Source organism: Microtus pennsylvanicus, chromosome 3 (genome assembly GCF_037038515.1).
Source record: "Microtus pennsylvanicus isolate mMicPen1 chromosome 3, mMicPen1.hap1, whole genome shotgun sequence".
Lineage (NCBI taxonomy): Eukaryota > Metazoa > Chordata > Mammalia > Rodentia > Cricetidae > Microtus > Microtus pennsylvanicus.
Window position 1 is genome coordinate 15,996,725 of NC_134581.1, and position 23,791 is coordinate 16,020,515.

General features: G+C 53.4%; 1 protein-coding gene across 1 annotated transcript; it reads left to right on the top strand.

The window, feature by feature from the left end:
- The first annotated feature begins 612 nt into the window (after nt 1-612).
- Gnai2 (G protein subunit alpha i2) lies at nt 613-22,033 on the top strand. The gene is made up of 9 exons (XM_075964689.1): nt 613-862; nt 15,945-15,987; nt 16,166-16,307; nt 16,495-16,655; nt 18,980-19,108; nt 19,458-19,587; nt 19,678-19,831; nt 20,274-20,487; nt 21,043-22,033. Exons 1-8 carry the CDS (start codon nt 745-747, stop codon nt 20,462-20,464), a joined length of 1,068 nt encoding a protein of 355 aa, XP_075820804.1. The 5' UTR covers nt 613-744; the 3' UTR covers nt 20,465-20,487; nt 21,043-22,033.
- The last annotated feature ends 1,758 nt before the right edge of the window (nt 22,034-23,791 follow it).

The window sequence follows — 23,791 nt, forward strand, 5'->3', positions numbered from 1 at the left end:
CCAGGCAAAGGTGTAAAGACAACAATCAACTGTTTTTGCTTTTTATTGCCTTGGTGCAACTTAGAGGAAAGCTGCCTTAAAGAAAACCAAAATCCAGAAAGACATCATTTGCTCTCCGCGGGCCGAGTTTAATAGATCCCCAGAACAAGTTTATGAGTTACTTCTAGCAAGTGAAGACACACTTCCTCCATCTTACTCTTAATTCAAAAAAGCTCAGAGAGTCCTGGTTTCTTTTCAGAGTCCTGCCCTGTAGCGAAGGCAGCCAGTCCCGACCCTTGGGCTACCAGATGAACGGGTCCTACAGTCTTGAAACAGAGCCTCAGGCTCTCAGCACCCAATCGGAGCCGAGCTCCGCCTGCAGCCCGCCCAGAGGCCTGAGCCTGCATTAGCTCTACCCCTAGTGCCTTCCCTCGTAGCGGCCCGCTTTCAGCCTTCACCCAGGCTTGGACTGCGCCTAACTTCTCCCTTTGCTCCGCCCTCTAACCAATCACCATCCCCAAATTTCCTTTAGTCCCACCTCCAGGCCCGCCCCAGCCCAGTCTCGGGCTTGGTTCGCCCGGGCCCCACCCATGGCCCGCCCCGCCGTCGGTGCGCGGCGGCCGGGAAGGCGCCTCCCGCAGTCGCTCGGAACTGCGGACCTGAGAGCTTCCCGCAGAGGGCCGTCGGAGGGAGTGGAGTGGGTCGGGCGGGGCCGAGCCGGGCCGTGGGCCGTGTGGGGGCCAGGCCGGGCCGGCGGACGGCAGGATGGGCTGCACCGTGAGCGCCGAGGACAAGGCGGCAGCCGAGCGCTCTAAGATGATCGACAAGAACCTGCGGGAGGACGGCGAGAAGGCAGCGCGGGAGGTGAAGTTGCTTCTGTTAGGTGAGGCAGCGCCCGGTTCTGGGACCCTTGGCTCTCAGAGCTAATCCCCAAACAAGGACCTGAAACTACCTGGCGTGGCTAGTGCCTCCACCTGAGCTTGAAACCCCTTGGACCACCCTTTAAGATTGGAAACTCTGGATTGGTCTAGACTTTTAATCCTCGTCCAGACTCTAGTTCAGACCCTCAACTCATTCCAGATCCCAAACCCCCAAACCCTGCTTGACTATCCACCCCCCCCTTACTATCCAGTCTCAGAGAACTCAGTCCCTGCCATGTATTCCCACACTTTCTTAAACCCTTAGAACCTCCAAGCTCCACCTGTTCTGTTTCTATTGGCATTCCTTGGCACCCTTGTCAAGCCCCAACCCACTCCCTCTTTCCCTAGCCTTACTCTGGAACCTGTATCCTCTGCCTGTGCACTCTAACCCCTTAAGACCCTCCTAAGAGGGAGACTGACTCTCGAGTCCTCTCCAGCTTGAATCCCCGTGGAGCCTCTGGGCCAGGTCACCAGATCTCTCTCCGCAGGCATCAACCCCCAAGTCATCTGCCCCTCTTTTAAGTCGTCTCTCACACAGCAGCCTTCGCTTGATTCTGCACCCTCCTGTCCCAGGTGGGCTGTGATGGGAGGAAGGGAACCAGAGGCTGGGTTGGGCAGACCCCTCCTCCCTCAGGAGGCTGGACTGAGTCACATTGGAGGAAGAGGGACCAGGCCTCAAGCATCTGTGGGAAGTTCCATTCCCTGGGAATGTGTTTCCTAGTTTCCAAGGCTTGTCTGGGCCAGGGCCAGGGGAGTCTGGGCAAATAGGAGGGAACATGGAGGAGTTTAGGGTTGTTGCCACTTCCAAGGCCAAGGAAGATGGTGGCTGCTGGGATGGGGGGGAAGTGGAAGTTGTGAGACAACAGACATATTGCTGCCCCTGCGCTTCTGAAGAGATCTGCTAACGGGCGCTGGGGTTTTCACACCCAGGGCTGAAAGGCCTGGGAGATGGCCTAGGATACTGCTGGTTCCCAATGGAATCCTGTGATGGAGAGGAGTGGGCAAGCCGAATGAGGGGTTCGGGGAGTCAGCTACCGGTAGCCCCGTGTGCTCAGAAGCATCCAAGCTAGGCTTTGGCAAAGGCAGTGGGCCTGGTGGTTGTGTCCAGTCTCCCACTGGGAGTCAGAGTGGTTCCTTGTGGAAGCCTCACTTGGAAAGATGGGGTCCCCTGGATTGTGGGGAGGAAGGCCCTAGCAGCAGCAGCAGCGTCGTAGCAGCGTAATCGGCTGGGTAGTATGGGGGGGGGTGTGGCCCCTCAGTCCCAGGGCCGCCTTGGGGCCTGCAGGCTATGAAAAGCCTGGCATTTTTTGCCAGGCCTGTGGCCGAGAAACAACATGTCTGTCTTTATGGATCCATCTGTTGACTGTCCCGGCGGACCCGGCCTGGGGGCACAGCCCCGGAGGTTTCAAAATGGCATCCGCTCCACTGCTGCCGCGGGGAGGAAGAGAAGGGGCGGGAAGGGGCGGCGGCCCAGCCTCCTGGGCTGCTTTGCGTTGGGCGCTTGCCTCTTCCTGTCTCTGCTGCGAGTGCGGCAAGCCGTGAGTGGGTGTCGACGCGGCGGCGGCGGAATGTCCGTTGCTGCTGGGCCTACGGAGGGCACTTCCGGGAAAGCTGCCTCCCAGTGCCCAGCCTGGAGCCCCTTACCAGCCCCTCCCAGGTTTATTGCAGTTATTGTGGTAGCTAAGGAGATGTGAGTCTGGACCAGAGAGCCGGGGACAGGGGTTGCACAGGACTTCTGGCCTGTTCTGTACCGCACAAGGCTTCCTCTATCCTGACAGGCTTGCCTCTTAGAGCCCATCTGAGCATTCCGGACAGGCTAGGTGGGACCCAGGATCTCCTCCTACGACTAGGCTGGCACCAGCCAGTGGTATAGGAACTGGTTTAGCACTTTATCACGGAACAGCCTATCCCAGGATCCTACCCCTCTGACTGTTCCTTCCTTCAACGTGGAATTCCTGGCTTGTGTTAGAGGGGTACCCACTGTGAGAATAAGATCCTCCAAAGGGTGTGCATCCAGGGACAGAGAGCTCTGCCTGAAGTGGACAACCCGGTCTGCATGACCACTCTGTCTGCTACCTGGGAAGGGGTCCCGGCTTGAGTTACTCATTTCCTCAGGAAGGAATAAGGTGACAATGGGATCCTAGCTGTAGCAGGTTCAGAATTCTGGGCACCAGTTATGCGTAGCCAGAGACTCTGTCCAGGCAACGGGGACTTAGGCTGGGCAAGTGCCAATCTTCTCTCCCAGGCAGAACCACGCCTGCTGCCTCCCGCACACTGTCTCCCTCCATACCCAGAAGGCGGGCACAGTCACTGTCACCAGGGCAGAGCAGATGTGGTACATACGAGCAAGATAGTTTCCCTTGCCAGTTTGGTGGGGCAAGTAGAGAAGCTGATACTGGTCTCACTGTAGGGGAACCCTCGACCCCCCCCCCCCAGTTCAACCTGACTGACCAGCTAGGCCCAGGTGGACTTTGCTGCTCTGGTGACAACCTGAGCTGGACACACTGGGAGAAGCCGTGTCCACTGTGGGCTCCATAGATGCTGTGTGCTCTGTCTTGTCACGGGAATTTGTATCTTCCCTACTTGATTGCTCTTTAATATTCCATAGATCTCCTAGAATCCTCCCTGAAGTCCCACCAAGGCTGTTGCAGGATCTCTGCTCCCTGAGTTTCTGCTTTTCCCTACTAGAACATGGTACTGGCCCTTGAGGCAAGCAGGCAGAGTTGTGTCCTTTTCACTTGTATGTTGAATAAAGGACGTATTTAGTGCACTTGGTTTGGGGATGGGTGGGTGGAGGCCACTGAGTCACAATTTGGTACACTGTGAGCAGGTGACAAGTGCGCATTGGGAGATCAAGGGCCAAGAGTGGCGGGATGCTGAAAGCAAAGTTCTTAGGTTCTTCGTGGCCCCATCACAGATGGCACAGGTGCTTCAGAGACAGGTGTACCCTGCCTATCACAGATCTCCTGCAGCCTCTCTCAGGGCACACACACAGTAGGGACTCTGAGAGAGTGGCTGACCTTGCAGTCTCACCTCACCTGTGTTGGGACCAGCGACAGCTCAGCAGCTCCAGCGCTGTAGTGGTGTTGCCAGAGCTCCAGGCTTGTTAGCGCAGGTACTGCCCGAAGCCAGGCTTCAGTAGATTTACAGGTCCATGGAGGCAGTTTTGTAGCCTGTGTCCTGTCTGTGTGTCTAGCAAAACACAGGCATACTGCATTGGTGCATATTAAGTATGTGTGTGAACCATGAGGCTCTTAAACACATCCTGGAAGAGGCCACAGCCCTTGAGGGTGAGGGACAATGTATGGGAATGAGAGAATGAAAATAGAATCCAGGGGCTGCCGACTAGGAGATGGATGGCGGGCTGGCCTAGGACCCTGACTAGCTAGGCACTGAGACCTGTAAGGGAGGCCTTCTGGAGGAGTTCCTAGGTAGCTTACAAAATGAACATCATTAGCCCATGAGATGATTGCCAATGGTGATTGGCCAGTGCCAGACACCAGGACAGAGAGAACCAGTTCAACAAAGGCACTGAGACAGGACATGTGGCCAAGAGTCCCAAGACTTTGGTGGATGTCTCCTGGCCTGAGGCTAGAGGCTTGCCCTGGCTGGACCACTCTGGGAGTCATGTAGATGTGAGTTAGGATCCTGGGACTAGAGAGGTGGCTCAGCGGTTAAAAGCACTGGCTGAGGACCTGAGTTCAATTCCCAGCACCCACTTGGCAGCTCACAACTGTCTATAGCTCCAGTTCCAGGGGATCTGATACCTTCATGCAGACATACATGTAGGCAAAACACTAATACACATAAAATAAAAATTTAAAAGCAGAGTCCTGGTTCCACCTTCTGCATTGCTTCAGGTGGAAAAGTTCTTCCGAGAGAGCTGCCCGTCTATCAGGTACCACTCGGGCTGTGCACACAGTGCTCCAGAGCCTGGAGGCTGAAAAACAAAAACAGATGAGGGATTCTCTGCTATCTCTAACAGAGCTGGCCGGGTACAGTATGGGGACCCTGGGGAACTCCCTTCCCTGCCCCCAGGAAGTTCACAGCAAGTGGGAGGCCAGGGTTTGCTAGGAATTGATGTCGGAGGGAGTGACTGCCTGTTCCAGGGATTTAAGGCCTAATCTCTGGGGGCCTAGCTTTGGGGGTGTGGCAGAGCTCTGCTAGCCAGGTGGGCTGGTACTCAGGCCGGCTCCCTCCCCTAACCCACTTCTCCCCTGCTGGAGCTCATTAGCACTTGAATGGGGGGCTGGTCTGCTTGGGCCTCAAAATCTCTTCCCACCCCTCCCCCAGGCTGGGCAAGGCTTTGTCTACCCAGGCGAGCTGGCTGAGCTCCCACGCTAGGGAGGGAGTGGGGGGTCCGAGACATTTCTAACCTCCTCTGTCTGCGTCTTGCCTAGCCCTGCTATGCTCAGCCCAGCCCATCACTTCGGTACTGGTACAGCCAACATTAAAAGCTGCACAGTGCTCTGGGCAGGATAGGAGTCCATGGAGACTACGTATTTTAAGGGATATTCCTGAACTGGTGAATCAGGACAGCTCAGCCAGGGCCATCCCTGGTGAGGTCAGGGGGATCTTTGAACAGAGTCAAACAGGTGGTCATTACTGGGAATGACCTGCTGTGACTGAAGGTGGCAGGCCAGCCAGCTGAGGGGCACAGGTTTCCACACAAGAAGCTCTTAGGTGAGCATCAACACCAGCCGCCTACTGTTGTCAAGTCAGAGTCTAGGCTGCCAGATCTGGAGTGGGCACAGTCAGGGCTCATTTGGGTCTGTGGGACTTGGAGGGTTGGCCCTGGGCTGATCTGAGAAGTTAGGCGAACATTGATTTGTCCTCTAAGTGGCGGGTGGGGATGGGGGTGGGGCTGCGACTGCAGTGATCAATCCCAGTGATGTCTCCAGGCCTCCTCAGCACTGGTGGCTGGGGCTGGTACCTGGGACACTGGAAAGCACTCTGGTCTTGTGTATCCTGCCCTCAGTCTGCACCCTCCATTGCTTCTCTCTCAAATTGTTTCCAAAAGTCACTGGTTCACTTGGCAGGAAGATGGTACAAACAACTTTGTTTACCCAGAAATCTTTTAGCTACTGAGGGACCAGGGCACCCCACCCCTACCACCAGCCGAGGATGAGAGGTGTCACCTGGACCCTGAGCGCTATAGCCTCCACTCACCTTGGTCCTGGGACAGGTAGGAGTGGGCCAGTGGAAGAGGGCATAGGCTTGGCAGCCCTCAGCTCCGTGGGTGCAAGCTGGGATTTCATTGAGAAGAAAGAGAGTCAGTAGGTTGTTGTCAGGCCACAGCTCATGGGTCCTCTGTTCTGCAGTGTGCCCTGGGGTGAGCAAAGGATTGGACCCCTTTAGTGTGCCCTGGTACCTGGTGCTCTCAGGAAGCCCCTGCCTCGGCTACAGGTGCAGGGTGGGGCCTCTTCTGTCTAGCCACACCCTGTCTTTTGCCTAGAGCTCTTGTTCTTACTAAACCCAACCCCACCCTCACCCTGTTGGTGTTTCACGGGTCTGAAGCGACTCTTGGTGGTTTGGGGAGGATCATCTTCCAGGACCAAGCAATGATTGCTGGGCCACCCTTCAGGGTTGGCCTTCAGAATTTGCATGCAAGGTTCTGAGGGAGTGTTAGGCTAGTTTGAGTAAAAGTGGGGTCTTCAAAGGCTTGGTAGGGAGAAGCTGGCTTTAAGCCATGGAGGATGCTGTTCCCACCCCAGCTGCTTCAGAGTGTAGATAGGACATTGATAACCATCCCTAGTGTGCCTAGGCAGGAACGGGGGCAAGAAGTCATGTAGCTGGGCCTCTCAGGGAAATGGTGTCCACATCAGAGAAAAAGGAAGCAGCTGTTGGGGAGGAGCCCAAAAGAGGAAGAGGCCAGAGGGCCGCCTGGATGCTGGTGCAGAAGTGTGGGTCCTGAGTCACCTAAGACTTTGCCAGCCAGAAGGCCTAGAAAGTTCGCACCTGCCCAGGCTCACCTGTGGGTTCCTGCAGGTCTCCTGCACTCCATCACTAGGTTAGAGCCTTGTCCTTGTCCTATCCTAGCCACTGCTGGGGCCATGATGTCAGAGGCCGTGCTTCTGAGAAGGATTCTAAGCCCCTCCTTTAGCCACAGGAAGTGGTGGCTGGGAGAGGGACACCAGTGGGAGGTCCAGCAGGAAGACCAAAAGCTGCTCTTAGATTCCTGAGTGGCCATTGCCCTCCAAGCAGGAAGGCCAGCTACGGGCAGAGATGAATGCCTGGAAGTGGAGCAGCAGCCCCCTGTTATCTCACTCTGGGTTTTCCCTGCCTTGGGGCTGATGAGGGGCCTTCAACCCAGCCTAAGGCTCTCCCATCACTACTTGCTGAAGCTGGGCACCTTCACCGTACCTTGGTTTCCTTTCTGTTCATAACAGCAGCTGCCTCTGATTGAACCCCGGCTATGTGACCCCACGCTCTGCGCGGTCTATTTGATCTTGGGAGGCCTAGATAGGTGTTGCACCGGTACCTTTCTCACCAGTGGAGAAACTGAGAACAAACAAGCAGAGACAGATGCTAGGAGGTGACTCAAGCGGTCCTTGTGCGCTTGTTTAACCACTGCAGCCCTTGGTGTCTGCGCCCTGCCAGGATTGGTGTTAAGATGACAGGCGGGTGCTCAGCACCTGTTACAGGTGCACACACAATCTGTGGGTATTGGGGATCCTGCCTTGAGGAGTCTTAAGTCCTTACAGGTGCACACACGATCTGTGGGTATTGGGGATCCTGCCTTGAGGAGTCTTAAGTCCTCTTTTGCCCTCAAAGGTGAAACACATGATTCCTTGAGCCTTCCTGCTGTCCACACAGAAATCTGCCCGTGGCTATGGCTTCATTCTACAGGTGGCTCCTCCTGTCTCTGGGAGCCTTTCCTCTCAGCCCCTGTTCCTCACAGCGCTCACGTCGTGCTCATTAACTTAGCTTTGTGCTTCCCCTGTTCCCCCTTCTCCCCTAACCTCCAGTCTGAGACAAACAGACTGGGCTAGAGGAATGTTGAAAGACTCTGAAGTCTCTGCTGGTTGCCTAGGGTGGGAATTAGACAGATGGGGAACGGCAGAATGTTCCTTCAAGGCTTCTATCGTGAATATTAGCTCAATGGTGGCCTCGGTGTGTGCACTGTGTGGTAACTGAAGGTGGCTGCTGTGGGCCGGTCGCAATTACTCCAGGTGCCCTGCTTCTTGACCTCCAGGTCTCAGGTGAGGGTAATCCTCATCATGGAGGTTCCAAGGGATTCTGTCATGCTGCCAGAACAGGCCCTCTTGCCTAGGAGGCTGTGCTAGCTAGGAAGCTTAGCTAGATCACATTCCCCCTTGTCACCGAGGCCTGGGGACAAAGGGACCCAATCCAGCCACATTCCTCATTGTGTGATCTCAGGCTGTGCTCAGTACTGGGATTTTGCGTGAACCGCTGCTGGCTTGAGTTGGGCCCGAAGGCAGTTTGGAGTGACTGAAGATCGTAAGAAAGCTGCTCAGGGCGGGCCTTGGGCTTGGCACATTCCCACGAGGGGCTACATTTCACAGACGGGAACACTGAGGCCCTGGCTGTAGGCCTCTCACCTAGGGCCTGCAGCAGTTACTCAGAAGAGGTCGCTGAAGAATAGGTAAAGGAGTCCAGAGAAAAGCTGCTGGGAAGAGAGACTACCAATGACCTGGGTCCCGTACGGTGTCTCCAGGCTCTTACAGGTGGTGAGACTTACAGCCTGGGGGTGATTGATTTGTTGGGGCTTCTGGTGGAGGGCTGGTCCACAGACTCCGGTGGAAGTGTTGCAGGTTCCTTCCAAAACCCCACCCCCCTTTCCCCCCAGTGTGAGACTATGCTGAGCCTCCTTGGAGGGTTTAAGGGGGTCAAAGAACAGCACCTGGAGGAAGGAAGAGAGGCCTGGGGTGGGGTTGGAGCCTTTGTCTGGCTGGGCACCCCTCCTCTCTTCCCTCCTGTTTCCATTGTCTCTGTGTATTCAGACTGGAGCTGGCTGGGGGCTTCCCAGGGAGGAGGTTGTCGCTGAGGGTCTTGGCACCTCCCCCAGCCACCCCTAGCCGGGGAGGCTGCTTGGCTGAAACAAAACACTCCCTGCGCTGCCCAGCCCCCACCGCCTCTTGCTTTGTCTCTGGCTGCTGGGCTCCCCCTGGTGGCCGCTGAGCCCGAGACCCAGGGCTCTGGGGCAGGGAGGCAATGGGACCGAGAATGGTCGAGGCGGCACAGCACCCAAGACTCAGCACCTTTCTGCTATCTGGGTTACCTTTAGGGTGGCCATCCCAGGGCTCAGACCCATGTCTTCTGTGACCCACTGCGATTGTGGCGGAATGGGTGTGCCTGGCGCTGTGGCTTTGAGCTGGGCTGCTGTCCAAGCCTACCCTGTGGTCCCAGCTACATACGAGAATCTCTGCCCTCGGGCTGCCACGTCAGCTGCCTGTTCTCCTTAGCCCATGAATTCCAGGGGAGCCCACCAGCTCAGGAGCTGCCTCCAGGGAGGCCCTTTTCCAGCCTCTTTCCAGTGTGTGGAGAGGGTGAAGAGAGTCAGCTAGAAAGCCTCTGGGCAAGAGGAAGGCGCTGTGTCCAAGTCCCTGGAGTGTGGAAGAGAAGTGAGTGAGTCTCACTCCATCCCAGGCTGTCCCAGCAGGCCACCCTCCCCGCTCTATATTAGTCTGTCAGCTGATGCTCTTTCTCCTAGAGTCTTTAGAAGTTCTACTTCAAATGAGAAAAACCGTAGTACTCCACTCTGCCTGTGTTACTGTGACCAGAGCCGCCGGCCATTGTGTGAGCTATAGGAAGTGGTGTTTGGGGAAACCTGTACTCTTCCATCAAGTAGGAAATAGTGACAACTGACCTTCTTCCTTTTGGTAAGGCTCTCACTGTGGAACCGAGTCTTACTTTGAACTCAACATCCCCTTTCTCAGCCTTTTAGACACTGGGATTGCAGACATGTGCCACCGTGCCCAGACACTAGTAACAGCTTTTTTTTTTTTAAAGATTTATTTATTTATTATGTATACAACATTCTGCCTCGATGTATGCCCGCATGCCAGAGGAGGGCGCCAGATCTCAGTACAGATGGTTGTGAGCCACCATGTGGTTGCTGGGAATTGAACTCAGGACCTCTGGAAGAGCAGTCAGTGCTCTTAACCTCTGAGCCATCTCTCCAGCCCCTAGTAACAGCTTTTTTAAAAAGTATGTTTATATATAAAATTACCGGGTGTAGTGGTGCATATTGTTCCCGGCGCTTGGGAGGCAGAGGCAAGTGGATCTCTGTAAGTTCAAGGCCAGTCTGGTCTACAAAGCAAATTCTGGGGAACAGCTAGTTCCCCGGTTCTGTTATACAAAGGAACCCTGTCTCAAAAAAACCCATATCTACATACGTATTTTATTTACTCATTAAATTCTCCAAGACTTCAATTTTGATTATTTTGCTATTAAATAATTAAATGACTGCCTACATGTATGTCTGTGTGCTACATGCTTGCCATGGTACCTGGACAGGCTCTCAGAAGAAGGTGTCACATTTCCTGGAATTGTGGTTACTGAGGGTTGTGAGCTGCCATTTGGATGCAGGGAGTCAAACTAGGGTCATGCTCTTAGCCTTCGAGCCGCCTCTCCAACCCCAGCAGTAACTTGTGTCTCCACACCAACCTCAGGTGAGGTGCTTGAGAGCAGCTTTGCGTTTCTTTCTCATCGCTCTTCTGTTAGAAGATAATGCACACCGGGCGGTGGTGGCGCGTGCCTTTAGTCCCAGCTCTTGGGAGGCAGAGGCGGGTGGATCTCTGAGTTCGAGGCCAGCCTGGTCTACAATGGGAGTTCCATGATAGCCAGAGCTATTACACAGAGAAAAGAAAATGCGTTGTTTTGTTTCACAGATGAGGTACCAGAGACCTGGAAGAGTTGAACAGAATGCAAACCTCAGGAAGGAGCAGTATGGGCAGTAGGGCAGAGCAGATCTCTGTTCCCCTCCCCTCTGCTCCTGGGGCGGGAGAAGATCCAAAAGTTAAAGGAACTGAGGCCAGAAAGGACAGCAGTAGGTCCCAGAGTCCCAGCAGCTCTAACCGTAACGTAGGAGGCGGCGGAGGGTCCAAGATGGATGTGTAGCAGAGTCCTAGATGCTGGGGCCTAGATGAACATCGAGTGTTTGAACTTACAGGCCTGTCTGTGGCGAGGCTTTGCGGGTCTTGCCAGGCAGATGGAGTGGTACTGTCTTCCTCCGGTCTGTTCTCACCATAGGAGCTCAGGGCTCCATGTAGAAGCAGGTGCTCTCTGCAGAGTAGCCTCTGAGATCACTGCCCTCCTGCAGTGGGCCCAGCAGCTGGATTTAGGACAAAAGCAGCAGCACAGCGATGTTTTCCTTTGTGGGAAGAGGTGTAGCCTAGTGGGAATATCATGGCCACCCTAGGGGAGCTCTGCAGGTCCCTTCTGACCTCATCCAGCTGGGGATGGAGCACCTGGTGGGGGTGGGAGAGGCTGGCACCTGCTGCTGGGGAAGCTCTCCCCAGAGTAGGCACAGGGCTGGCAGGGAAGCTGAGTGAGTACAGCCACACAGGCCAGATGGTAGGAGTGGTGTGTCAGGCTGTGATGGAGAAAAGGCGTCAGGACAGTAGCTCCTGAAGCACCAAGTCTGTGTAAGAACCAAGGTTTTACCACACACCTTTCACTGGATGACCTGCTTCCAGCGCCTTGCCTTCCCCGACTCAGTCCTGATGTCTCCCTACTTTCTTCTTGGTTGCCAGTACCGCACCCTTGTCCTGCCTCTCACTACTTCCTGCCTGAGTCACAGTTGCTACAATGACAAAAGGACCTCCCTGAGTCCCAGGGATGGAAGCTCCATAGCCTTGTTTTATCCACCTGTCAAAGGGGGCTGTGCTTGCAGTGACCCCTGCTAGATACAGAGACTGCCCTAACTCAGAATTTGAGAGGCCTGAAAAAGAGAAACTGAGGCATTAGGGCAGTGTGGAAGGAGGCCTTCAGCTGGCAGTGGTAGGAAGTATATGAACCTGGTTCCTGGCCTGGCTTGCTCAGGTGTGGCCCTTTTGGTGTCTGCCAGGTTTGCTAGGGAAATCAAATGCAAAGCAAGTACCATCATTCCTGGCACTGGGCAGGGTCACGGGTAGCCCGAAATTCCTCTGGAGAGAGTGGTCGGAGGATTAGATGCCCTCTTTACCTACAGTGGCCAGTAGAGAAACCAGTGCCTCACATGGCCAGGCGTTCCGAAGTCATGTAAGAGGGGACAACTTGAGGTTTCCAGGGGCCTGGACATCTGCCACCATTACCCTTCCCATGTGTCCTGGACTCTGCTCAGTGATCCTTCCTGGACTCTGGACAGCATGACCCATCTGACCCACATTTTCACATCTTTAACCTCTGCTCTCTGAACGAGGCCTCAATCCTGGCTGAAACTGGTTCTTCTTCCTATGCTCCAGATGGCTCCCCTTTCCTCTCCTGTGTGGAAACAAGTGGGAAGTCTAGCTAGGTGGCCACTGTGCCCTTTCTTCTCTTGGCGGATACTGAGGCGCTGTGGGCCTAGCACTCAGTGGTTGGAGAGTCTTCTGAACATCCCTCTGGCCTTGTAGAATGTGAAGGAACCTCATTCCACTTCCGTGTACCCATATGATCATAGCTCATACCCAGGCAGTATGCAAACCTGGTACCCCTAGTGCCCAGGGCTAAAAGCCAGAGAGAACACTATCTGAGGCAGGAAGGTCTGTGCCCTAATAGTTCCCACACCATTCTCAGAAGCAGGCTTTGGACAATCGGATACTCAGTGATTATAAGCACCTTGGCCACATTTGTAAGACCGCAAACCTTCCCTTCAGAGTAACTGCTGGATTGGGAATGTACCCAGATCTACTCTTGTGAGGGGCACAGCTGTGCCTCAGTTTCCCCACTGAGATATGGGTTTGGGTAAGCTAAACTGATACTTACTGAGTCCTGGTAAGGTCTGTTAGCCTATCCTGCTACTGCTTGTTTGGTCCCTGTTGCTTCTTAAGCACCTCAGAGTCTGGGCCAGAGAGAACACAGTGACAAGGACAGCTGGGCCCAGAGACATTGGATCTCCAGGAGGAACTGCGCAGAGCAAGGTGGACTGCCAATGTGTGCCTCGGTTTCCTTAGAGATGGAGGTGGGACTAGAACCTCCCTCAGGTTGCTGTGAAGGTGAAAGTTCCCAGTAAATACAGTAGGTGACGTGCTTACCAAGTGTGCATGAAGCCCTGGGCTCAGCCGAATCCAGCACCACATAAAAACTGGGCATGGCCTAGCTAAAAAGATGGCTCAGCAGTGAAGGGTGCTTCTTTTTTTTTTTTTTTTTAAAGATTTTATTTATTATGTATACAACATTCTGCCTCGATGTATGCCCGCATGCCAGAGGAGGGCGCCAGATCTCAGTACAGATGGTTGTGAGCCACCATGTGGTTGCTGGGAATTGAACTCAGGACCTCTGGAAGAGCAGCCAGTGCTCTTAACCTCTGAGCCATCTCTCCAGCCCCATGAAGGGTGCTTCTTGTTCTTGCAGAGGACCCGAGTTCAATGCCAGCACACACATCAGGCGGTTCACAGTCTGTAACTCCATCTCTAAGGGACCTAGCACCTTCTTTTGGCCTTTGTGGGTACCTGCATGCACGTGCACCTACCAACCCCCAACATACAAGTAGATACACGTAACTGGAAATATAAAAATAAAATTTAAAGTTAAAAACAACAACTGGGCAACGGGGTAGTGGGATGGCTCAGCCAGTGAAGGCACTTGCCACCCAGCTGGGCACTTGGGGTTTCATCCCTGAGATCCATATGGTGGGAGGGAAGAGCTGATTGCTGCAAGGCGAATTCTGTGTGCACACACATTTTTTAAATGTTGTTGGCTGAAGAGATGGCTCGGTAGTTAAGAGTCTTTGCTCTTCTTGTAGAGGACCCAAATTTGGTTCCCAGCACCCATGTTGGATTGCTCATAACCATTTTTTAGCTCTAACTTCAGAAGATTTGGAAGCCTCTGTGAGCGCCCACGCTGACTTCCACATACCCATACATAATTTAAAATGAAGTAATTGGAGGCTGGAACAATGACTCAGCAGTTGAGAGCACTGGCTGCTCTTCCCGAGGACCCAGGTTCAGTCCCAGTGCCCACATGATAGCTCATAACCATCTATAACTGTAGTTCCAAGAAGTTCAGCAGCCTTGTCTGTCTCTGGGCACCAGGCACTCATGTGACATAGAAATACATGCAAGCGAAACAACCATACACATAAAGAGATCTATTTAAATTTTTGTGTGTATGAGTGTTTGCCTGTTAATGTCTAAATCCACCATGTGTAGGGTACCCACAGAGGCCAGAAGAAGGCATCGAAGCCCCTGGAACCATGTTACATGCTGTCGTGAGGCACCACGTGGGTGCTGGGAACCAAACCGAGGTCCTCTGAAGGAGCACTTGTGCTCTTAGCTACTGATTCATCTCTCTGGCCCAAAATAAAATACTTTAAAAGCTGTAAAAAGGGCTGGGGATGGCGGTGCATGCCTCCAAACCTAGCACTTGGGAGCCCATAGAGGGAGGTGTATTTGTGAGTTTGAGGCCAGCCAGGGCTACATAGTGAGACCCTGCCTTAAAATAATAATAATGGGGGAACCAAACAACAAACTGGCCATGTTGATACACAATTGTAATTCCAGGCAGGAAGCTCAGAAATTTGAGGTCATCTCTGGCTTCATGGCAAATTTGAAGCCAGCCTGGTCTACATGAAATCCTGTCTCTTCAAAAACAAAACAATCAGTATAAAACATCCCCTGGCACACAGTGGGTGCTCACCACAGCTTTGCCATCATTATTACCGATGATGTTATTGTTAGTGTGTTAGCCCATTATAAGTTGACTATCCCTAAGGGATCCTAATAGAAAGGATAGAGTTGCTGGGCGGTGGTGGCGTACGCATTTAATCCCAGCGCTTGGGAAGCAGATGCAGGTGGATCTCTGAGTTCTAGGCCAGCCTGGTCTACAGAGCGAGTTCCAGGACAGGCTCCAAAGCTACAAAGAGAAACCCTGTCTCAGGAATGAATGAATAAATGAATGAAGTAGAGTTTCCAAGTTTGACCTCTTTATAGACGCTGCTGCCAACCCTGTGAACTGCTTGGAGACATAGACATGGGATACCGTGAACAGAACACAGGCAGCTTTACCCAGTAAAAGGAGCAGTGTGAACAGGGGCCTGAAGGAAGCAAGAGGCAGGCAGTACCTGGCAGGACAGGAGTGACAGCTGGTGAAGGGGCAGGAGCAGAAGGAACCTGGGCCAAGGCTCGGAAGGAGGAGGGGGCCTTAGCTTGGCATTGTGGTGCCATCTGGAATGTTGTTTGCATGATCCTACATCAAGAATGTAACCTTTGAACTTCAGTGTCCTCTGTAAAAAGAGACCAGAAAAGATGCTTGCTTGATGGAGTTGCTGTGGCGAACATGGGATGGCCTAGCAAACCTCAGAGCCTATCCCGGAGAAATGAGGACAGAGGCTCTGCCAGGCTGAGACGCTTGAGTCAGAACTTTGTGTGAGAGAGAGGAGAGAAATTCTATTTTCCATCTGTTTAGGACAGAGCTGGTCCAGAAAGCAGAGGGCTGGGCCTTGGGCCACATCCAGAGGACAGGAATGTGACTTTGTGGCCCTTGTAAGTTGCTTAGCAGCTAAATCTCAGGGTTTGTGGGGGGTGGTTCTGCTCTTCTTGCAATATGCAGGGTACCTTCTAGCCAGCTTTGCCTGAAGTGCGCAGGGTGGCAAGCCTGCATATGTGAGAACAGAGAATGCAGCCTTGAGTCTTTAGCCAAATCCCTGAACTCATGCAGGGCAGGGGTGCCGAGCCCTGGTAGACAGGAGCTTAGGGAAGCAGAGGCCTGCAGGAGCCTATCACAGGACGGATATTATAGGTTTCCTTAGCCACTGTGGCCACTACTGGCGACACCTATGTCTCACTGTGCCACTGATTTGTGGAAGGTAAGAAGTACCATCAGGGATAAGGGCGACCAGGCCATTAGTCTACTCCCAGAGCCCGCTGGACCTATTTCTGACATCTGTACCCTCTATTGCAGGTGCTGGGGAGTCAGGGAAGAGCACCATCGTCAAGCAGATGAAGTAAGTGGTCTGCAGTGGTCTCCACTTGTCTCTCGGTGCCTCGTAGCTATTTATATCAATTAGGCTTCACAGGCCAGGGGTCCCCATCTTTGGAGCAGGTCCCTGCAGTCCCCAGTAGTTCCGGCAGCCATGTGTTTTCTCGTGGTTTGTGGACCATAACTCTTGACCTCTCTGCTAGGATCATCCATGAAGATGGCTATTCAGAGGAAGAATGTCGGCAGTATCGTGCGGTTGTTTACAGCAACACCATCCAGTCCATCATGGCCATTGTCAAGGCCATGGGCAACCTGCAGATTGACTTTGCCGACCCCCAGCGTGCGGTATGTGCACTCCTCCGCTCTTCCCCCCTCCACCTGTCTCCCAGAAGCCTTTGGGGCAAGTCTCGTCCTGGGGAACCTGAGAGTACCCCAAACCTGGGCCCCATTCTGGGGGGGAGTTCCTTCCCTCTACTAGTCGGGTAGAGGTACATTCCTTTGCCCGGCTGACTGCCCTCCACTTCTGTGCCAGGACGATGCCAGGCAGCTGTTTGCACTGTCCTGTGCTGCTGAGGAGCAAGGTATGCTTCCTGAAGATCTGTCCGGCGTCATCCGGAGGCTCTGGGCTGACCATGGTGTGCAAGCCTGCTTTGGTCGCTCACGGGAATACCAGCTCAATGATTCAGCCGCTTAGTAAGTACTGCAAGGGACCAGACATGGTAAGGGGTCGCGGGGTGCTGAGCTGATGACTGTCCACAGAGGCTTTGGTGGTGGGTTGGGTGGGAGCACTTGGATAGAATGGTATCGAAAGGCCCGGAGGGTTGACAGCCACTGTGGCTTTCAGGCTACTTTAGCTTATCTGTCTTTACACACAATTGTTCTGAAGAACATTTGCGCCACCTGCTCTGTGCAGAGCGTCAGGGACATAGTGATGAGTGGAAAAGACAGGTCCTTAAGCAATGACAGCTGAAGGTGTCAGTACCATTGGGGGGAAAGCCCAGAGGGAGGACGGCCTCGGCAGAACTGTGAGCCAGAGGTAGGAAAGGGAGGAGTGAGCGGGGATTTGAGGCAGGGGCATAGCACATGCAAACTCCAGACTGTCACTGAGGACACAGGAGTTCAGGCCTGCTTCCCAAAAGCTCACAGAGGAAAAAGAGACTGTCTTTGAAGTGACAGATGTATACAAGCTAAAGTCTGGACCTTGCTTCTGACCTTTTCTGGATCCAAGCCAAGGCCAAGATTTAGCTGGAGAATCAGTGTCCCAGGAATCCCAGAGTCCCAGAAGGCTTGGATCCTTTAGGCCTGTACGTAGTTCTGAATTCCCCTGCGCGTGTGTTCAGCCGTGTGTCAGAACTGAGGCAGGCTGCTGAGATATCCTGGTAGGTGGTAGGAGACGTCCATAGGTACTGGACAGTGTCACCAGATAAATGTTAGCTAAGGTCTCCTCCTCCTGCTTCAGCTAGGCAGCCAGCACCACCCCCACCCGGTCCCTACTGCCCATCCAGTCCTGAGCCCACTCAACAGGGCTAGACCTCACAAGGGTAGGCAGGAGATCTCCCTGGTTAGAGTTCCCAAGTCCTGTTCAGTCACATTAACAGGCTTCCTCTGCCATCCTTGCATGACCTAGCTGCCCTAGGGTCATCCCCCCACCCCCTAGTAGTTTTGGGATCATAGCCAAATCTCCAGGCTTCAGCACTGCCCAGCACTGAAATCACAGGCTTAGCCACCAGCTCAACTTGTGGGCTATATAGGCAGGGAGGGGTAAACCCCATCAACTTAATGATTGACAATCAAAACTACTTCAGTGTCCCCAATACTCGAGGGTAGGCTGAGGAGCCGTCTCTGGGCCACTTCCCACTTCCTGTGTTTTCTTGTGTCTTTATTCCCCAGATATTACTGCATGTTGTTGTAAAGAAGTTGGGGTTCGGTAGTCACCACAGGCCCTGCTCTACCAGGGTACTTTTTGCCTTGTCAGGGATCATTTAAAGGAGGGGTATGGGATGGAGCATCATGGGGAATGGTACACCAAACTTTACCACAGTCTGGTAAAACCACAGTACAGCAAAGGGCCCCTAGGGTGAACCTGCCTGTTCAGATGAGCGACTACTATGAAGCCCCTGTACCCTATCCCCCCACCCCCAGGCTTCTAGGCTAGGGACTCCATCTGCAGGGGATGGAACGTGGTACGCAGGTCACAGCAAGTGCGTCATGGTCCCCCGTGGCCCTTCCTGTTATTCTGTTCTATCCCTGCTTCTCTGAGATCATTTCCCTTTGGCCTGGTTTGGCTAGCTGTTGGCCCCAGCACCCCTGCCCCAAGAACAAAAGACCAGTAGAGGGCAGCCGCTTCAAGGCCTGACCCAGCCTGACACACAGCTTGAATATATCTAGGCAGACAGATAGCTGGGCCCTGGACCCTGTACAAGAGGCATGGATACTAATTAAAGGAGCTTATGATGAGGAGCCCCAGGGGCCTCTGCCAAGCAGGTGTCTGTGTTCCCACCTCGGCTCAAATTTTATTGGGTGTTAGGCAAAAGACCCATTGGGCCTGGCAGGCCCTAACATGTTTAGTCCCCTATGAAAGGACCACACCAGGTTGCTCTGCAGTGGGTATTTTAATTATACCGATTAGCATCGTGAATCTCTCCCCGGAGGACTAATTTGCCCCTTCCACCTTTTGCTTGTAGGTCCAATATTCTGAGTCCTTTTGAATGCAGGTCAAGTTGAAACCCTGACTGCTAGGGTCACAGAGCCATAACCCTTCTCCCAGTCCCATTCTGTAGGTGGTAAACAAGGGGGTCGAGCCCATGTTTGCTTGTTTTATTAACAGTTGTGAAGCAGGAACGGCTGGCACAGTGGGGCACACCTGTAACCGCAGCACTTGGGGCTTGAGGGAAGGAGGACTGTGGGCTACATAAACCAGACCCTTCCTGGATAGAAGGCCAAGGAGGAAGGGAGAAAAGAAGAAAGAAGCAGAGTTTTGTCTGAGGTCCGCCTGACCCTCTCCTTCCTCCCTGCAGTTACCTGAACGACCTGGAGCGCATTGCACAGAGTGACTACATCCCTACGCAGCAGGATGTACTGCGGACCCGTGTGAAAACTACGGGCATTGTGGAAACACACTTCACCTTCAAGGACTTACACTTCAAGTGAGTCGGTGTCTGGACAGGGCTAGGGGTAATACGTGCTAGCCGCTGAGGTAGCCATTGGGCGTAATCCCGCAGTCCCTCTGGGGGTCCTCAGACCTGTACTGGGAAAATGCATCCTTACGTTTCACCACCTAGCTTATCAGTAGACACTCCTGCTAATAGCCTCTCCTGTCCCGCCTGGCTCCAGCCTGTCTGACCAGACTCAAAATCCTGGTTGCCGTGAGTGGATGCGGATGATCCCACTTTGGCCAGGTCTCTGTCCTCTTCTTGCTAGCCGGGGAAATGCAATGGCAAGGGTGTCTCTCCTGGGGCTGTGCTCCCTGGAGCTAAGTTGACCCGATGTCTGCAGGATGTTCGATGTGGGTGGTCAGCGATCTGAGCGGAAGAAGTGGATCCACTGCTTTGAGGGTGTCACGGCCATCATCTTCTGTGTCGCCTTGAGCGCCTATGACTTGGTGCTGGCTGAGGATGAGGAGATGGTAAGAACCCAAGAGAGCCCTGGTGGTGGGGACAAAGATGGGGGGAGTTTGGGGGGGAGGCAAATACCAACTTCATTGTCCTTCCCTTAGAATCGCATGCATGAGAGTATGAAGCTGTTTGACAGCATCTGCAACAACAAGTGGTTCACAGACACCTCCATCATCCTCTTCCTCAACAAGAAGGACCTGTTTGAAGAGAAGATCACACAGAGCCCTCTGACCATCTGTTTCCCCGAGTACACAGGTGAGGCTCTGTGAAGCCTGTCTCACAGATGAGGTGTTGACCATCCCAGGAGGTACCAGGGGACCTGGGGACCCATGGATGCCTCTGTCTAGACAGAAGGAAAACCACTGGGTGGTACCGCACTCAGGAATACGTACTGTACACACAGAAGGCTTGTTACCACATGCGGGCCTCTATGCCTGAGCATGTGCGTGTGTGAAACATCTTCCTACAGCACGCACACTGACAAATGAACATGCTGTGCACACACTCTATGCTTGTCTGTCATGTGCACAGATCCTTCCTATACATGCAGGAAGGAGCCCACCTGCCTTCAATTACAAAAGTCTTCACTGTCAGTAACAGCACAGCGGGTCAGTTAGTCTAGGGTTGTAACCCGCCTGGCAGGTCAGTTATTCCAGGGTCCCGAAAGGAAATGGCTCCTGACAACTGCCTTCCTTAGGGGCCAACAAGTATGACGAGGCTGCCAGCTACATCCAGAGCAAGTTTGAGGACCTGAATAAGCGCAAAGACACCAAGGAGATATACACGCACTTCACGTGCGCCACCGACACCAAGAACGTGCAGTTTGTGTTTGATGCCGTCACCGACGTCATCATCAAGAATAACCTGAAGGACTGTGGCCTCTTCTGAGGGGCAGCAGGCCTGGCAGGATGGTAAGTCAGAAGGCATCAAGACAAGGTATTGGGAAACAACGTAGTGAGACCCTTGAGTTCAGAGAACTGGTGGGGCTGGGGGCTTAGGGGAGGTCCCTTCGGAGTAGTCAGCCTGAAGGAGCAAGGGTGGGCAGGGCAGTCGGGGACCAGAGACAAGGGAGGGAAGCAGAAGGACTTGACTTTGCCTTGGACAGAGCTAGAGGACTATTTGGCATTCCTCGGAAGAAACTGCCTCCTTACCAGCATGTTATACTAGTCTAGTTAGATGCCGAGGAGACCTGGCCACCCCGCTGCGCACTGACCAGCTTTACGCTGTTCTTAGCCATCTGTCTCTCAGATGACAGTCCTGGCCCAGGCCAGCCCCACTGGCCCTGGTGTACATGCAGTGACCGCCAGCATTACTGATACATACACCCCGTAACCCAGCAACAGAAGCTGGCCCCTGGGCACAGCTGTGTCCCTGGTAACAAGTAGGTGGGGGGCAAAGAAGGTCATTGTCTAGAGAGGCAAGAAGAGCCACATGTAACTCAGGCTGTGTCTGTCCTCCACCTCCAGGGCCACTGCCGACTCTGCTCCCTGCTACCCCTGAGGAAGATGGGGGCAAGAAGACCATGCTCCCTGCCTGTTCCCCTGCCCCACCCCCAGCTGCTTCTCCCATCTTTTCTCTCTGTTCTCAGCTCCCCTGTCCCCTCCCTTGGCTCTAGACTTGGGGGAGGGGTTGCCACAGGCCTCTCTGTTTGAAGCCCACCCTTGTCTGAGGGGCTGGGAGTGGCCATGGTACACCCTTCTTGGGCATCTGTTCTGGTTTTCCGACCGTTGTCTTGTTCTGGGGTGAGGGGAGCGCATGCGGAATTTCCCAAGGCCTGTGTCTGGAGGGGTACCCACTTCTCCAGCCTAGACCCCTGGCTTTGTCCAACACCAGCCCTGACCCAAGTCCAAATGTTTACAGGGAGCCTCCTGCCTACCCTACCCTTTGCCGCTCGGAGGCCCCAAAGGAAAAAGCACAAGAAGCAAGAGAGACCACCATTCCTGGAGACACAGTCCACCTGCTCATTCTCGTAGCTTTAAAAAAAAAAAAGAAAGAAAGAAAGAAAAAAAGAAAAAGGAAAGGAAAAAAAAAGGAAAACTGCAAACCTAGAAGACTTTTTAGAGAAACCTATTTAAAACTGTCAGGTCCTGACCAGCACCCCTCCTCCCCAACTCCCTTTCCAGTGATTCCGTGCCTTGAGTGTGTCTGCGTGTTTACACCCATCCCTCTTCGGGCGGCCCCCTGCCCTGCCCTCTACGGAATTGGATTCCAAGGGCTGTTCCAGGCAACTGCCAATGTCCCTGAGGGCCCTGCCCTGAAGCCCTGGGCCCAGGCTCCATTAACCTAAATGTAGCTCCTTAGCGCTAATCTAGGAACCGCCGCTGCCTGCTGAGGGGCCAGGCCCCTCATGCCCTTGCCCCAGGCCCGGGTCCTTCAGCGTTGAACACTTCCTTGCTTTTTTCACATGTTTTATGGAATTGTTCACATGATTTGAAATAATAAAATGTAGAAACAAAACACCAAGACTTGCTGGTTCTTTTCTCCCAGGTATTGAACTGCACAAGAGGGTGGATCACAGCTCAGTGACTCACCTGGGCTGGGACCCTGGACATTCTGCTTTCTAGGCAGAACTCAGTCATAATGCTCTGAGCTTCAGTTTGCCCTCTGGACTGGACAACCTGCATGACAGAGACTAACTTCTCAACTCTGCAGTTTGGGGTCAGGGTCATCCTTCAGTCCTGCAGAATTGAGCAGACTTGAGAGCTCTTCTAGAGAGTTGATGCAAGTTGGAAGCAGCAGGGTGTCTAGCAGCGTTGAATGCAAGTGATAAATGACCTGCTGCCCCGGAAGCCCAAAGGCAGTTTAAGGGGCTGAAGTCACACAGATGAGTGGGCTGCACCTCTTGACTTGACAAACTCAGAAGAAGCCAAGAGTGGTGGCACATGCTTGTAATTCTAGCACACGGGATGCTGAAGCCGAGACTGACCAAGAGTTTCAGACCAGCTTGGGCTACATACTGAGTGGGACTCAAGAAACTGAATCAACTCCAAGGCTCAGGGAACATTGTAAAAGTGGGACAGAGAATATAAGAATTGCAAGAAGAAGCCGAGCCGGGTGGTGGTGGTGCATGCCTTTAATCCCAGCACTGGGGAGACAGGCAGGTGAATCCCTGTGAGTTCGAGGCCAGCCTGGTATACAAGAGCTAGTTTCAGGACAGCTAGGACTGTTATACTGTTACACAGTTCCCTGTGTAACCTCTTGAAAAACTGAACATCCTGGGAGGTGGCTAACCAGGCAGTGACTCGCCCCCTAGTGTTTGCAGATGCTAACTGGTTGATGGAAGAAGGGAGAGACATTTTCTTCCGTGTTGTAGCATAACTCCTGGAAGTAATCCTGCTGAAACTCTTGTGTCACTTAAAAAAAAAAAATTGAGGGAGGCTGGAGAGATGGCTCAGGGGTTAAGAGCACTGACTATTCTTCCAAAGGACCCAGGGTTCAATTCCCAGCATCCACATGGCAGCTCAGAACAGTCTGTAACTCCTGCTCCAGAGGACCTGAGGACACCTTCACACAGACACACATGCAGGCAATACACCAATGTATATAAAAATAAATGAAATTTTTTTTTTGAGACAGGGTTTCTCTGTGGCTTTGGAGCCTGTCCTGGAACTAGCTCTGTAGACCAGGCTGGTCTCGAACTCACAGAGATCCGCCTGCCTCTGCCTCCCGAGTGCTGGGATTAAAGGCGTGCGTCACCACCGCCCAGCAATAAATGAATTTTTTAAAAAAAAATTGAAAAGGGACTAGTTGGGAAAAGAAGGGGATCGGATAGTGGAAGAGCAAGAGGAAGGCGAGAGTAATGGGGGTTAGTAGGGTAAAAATGCATGTTATACATGTTGAAACGTCATCATGAAACTCATTATTATGTTAATTAACATATATTTATAAACACTAAGTAAGGGTTGGAATACCACCTCGCCAAATCAGAAGGATAGGGACAGGCTGTTGTGGCAGGGTTCATGGAGGAAATCTGTCATTGGCTTCATTGAAAGGCTGAATGTGGAATACGGTGCTGGGTGCCCGTGGAATGGTTGTGGGCACAGTTCCGTGCTAGATGCCTGGGTTTTCTTCCAGGAACAGCAAAGGCAGTGGCGGGCTGAACTTGCTACAGGGAGCAGTAGGCGAAAGGCCGGCCCCAACTGGGCGAACCTCCGAGACCTCTGCCACGGCCGCCAGGGGGCGCCACAGCCCGTACTCTGCTGCTGAGCTGGTCAC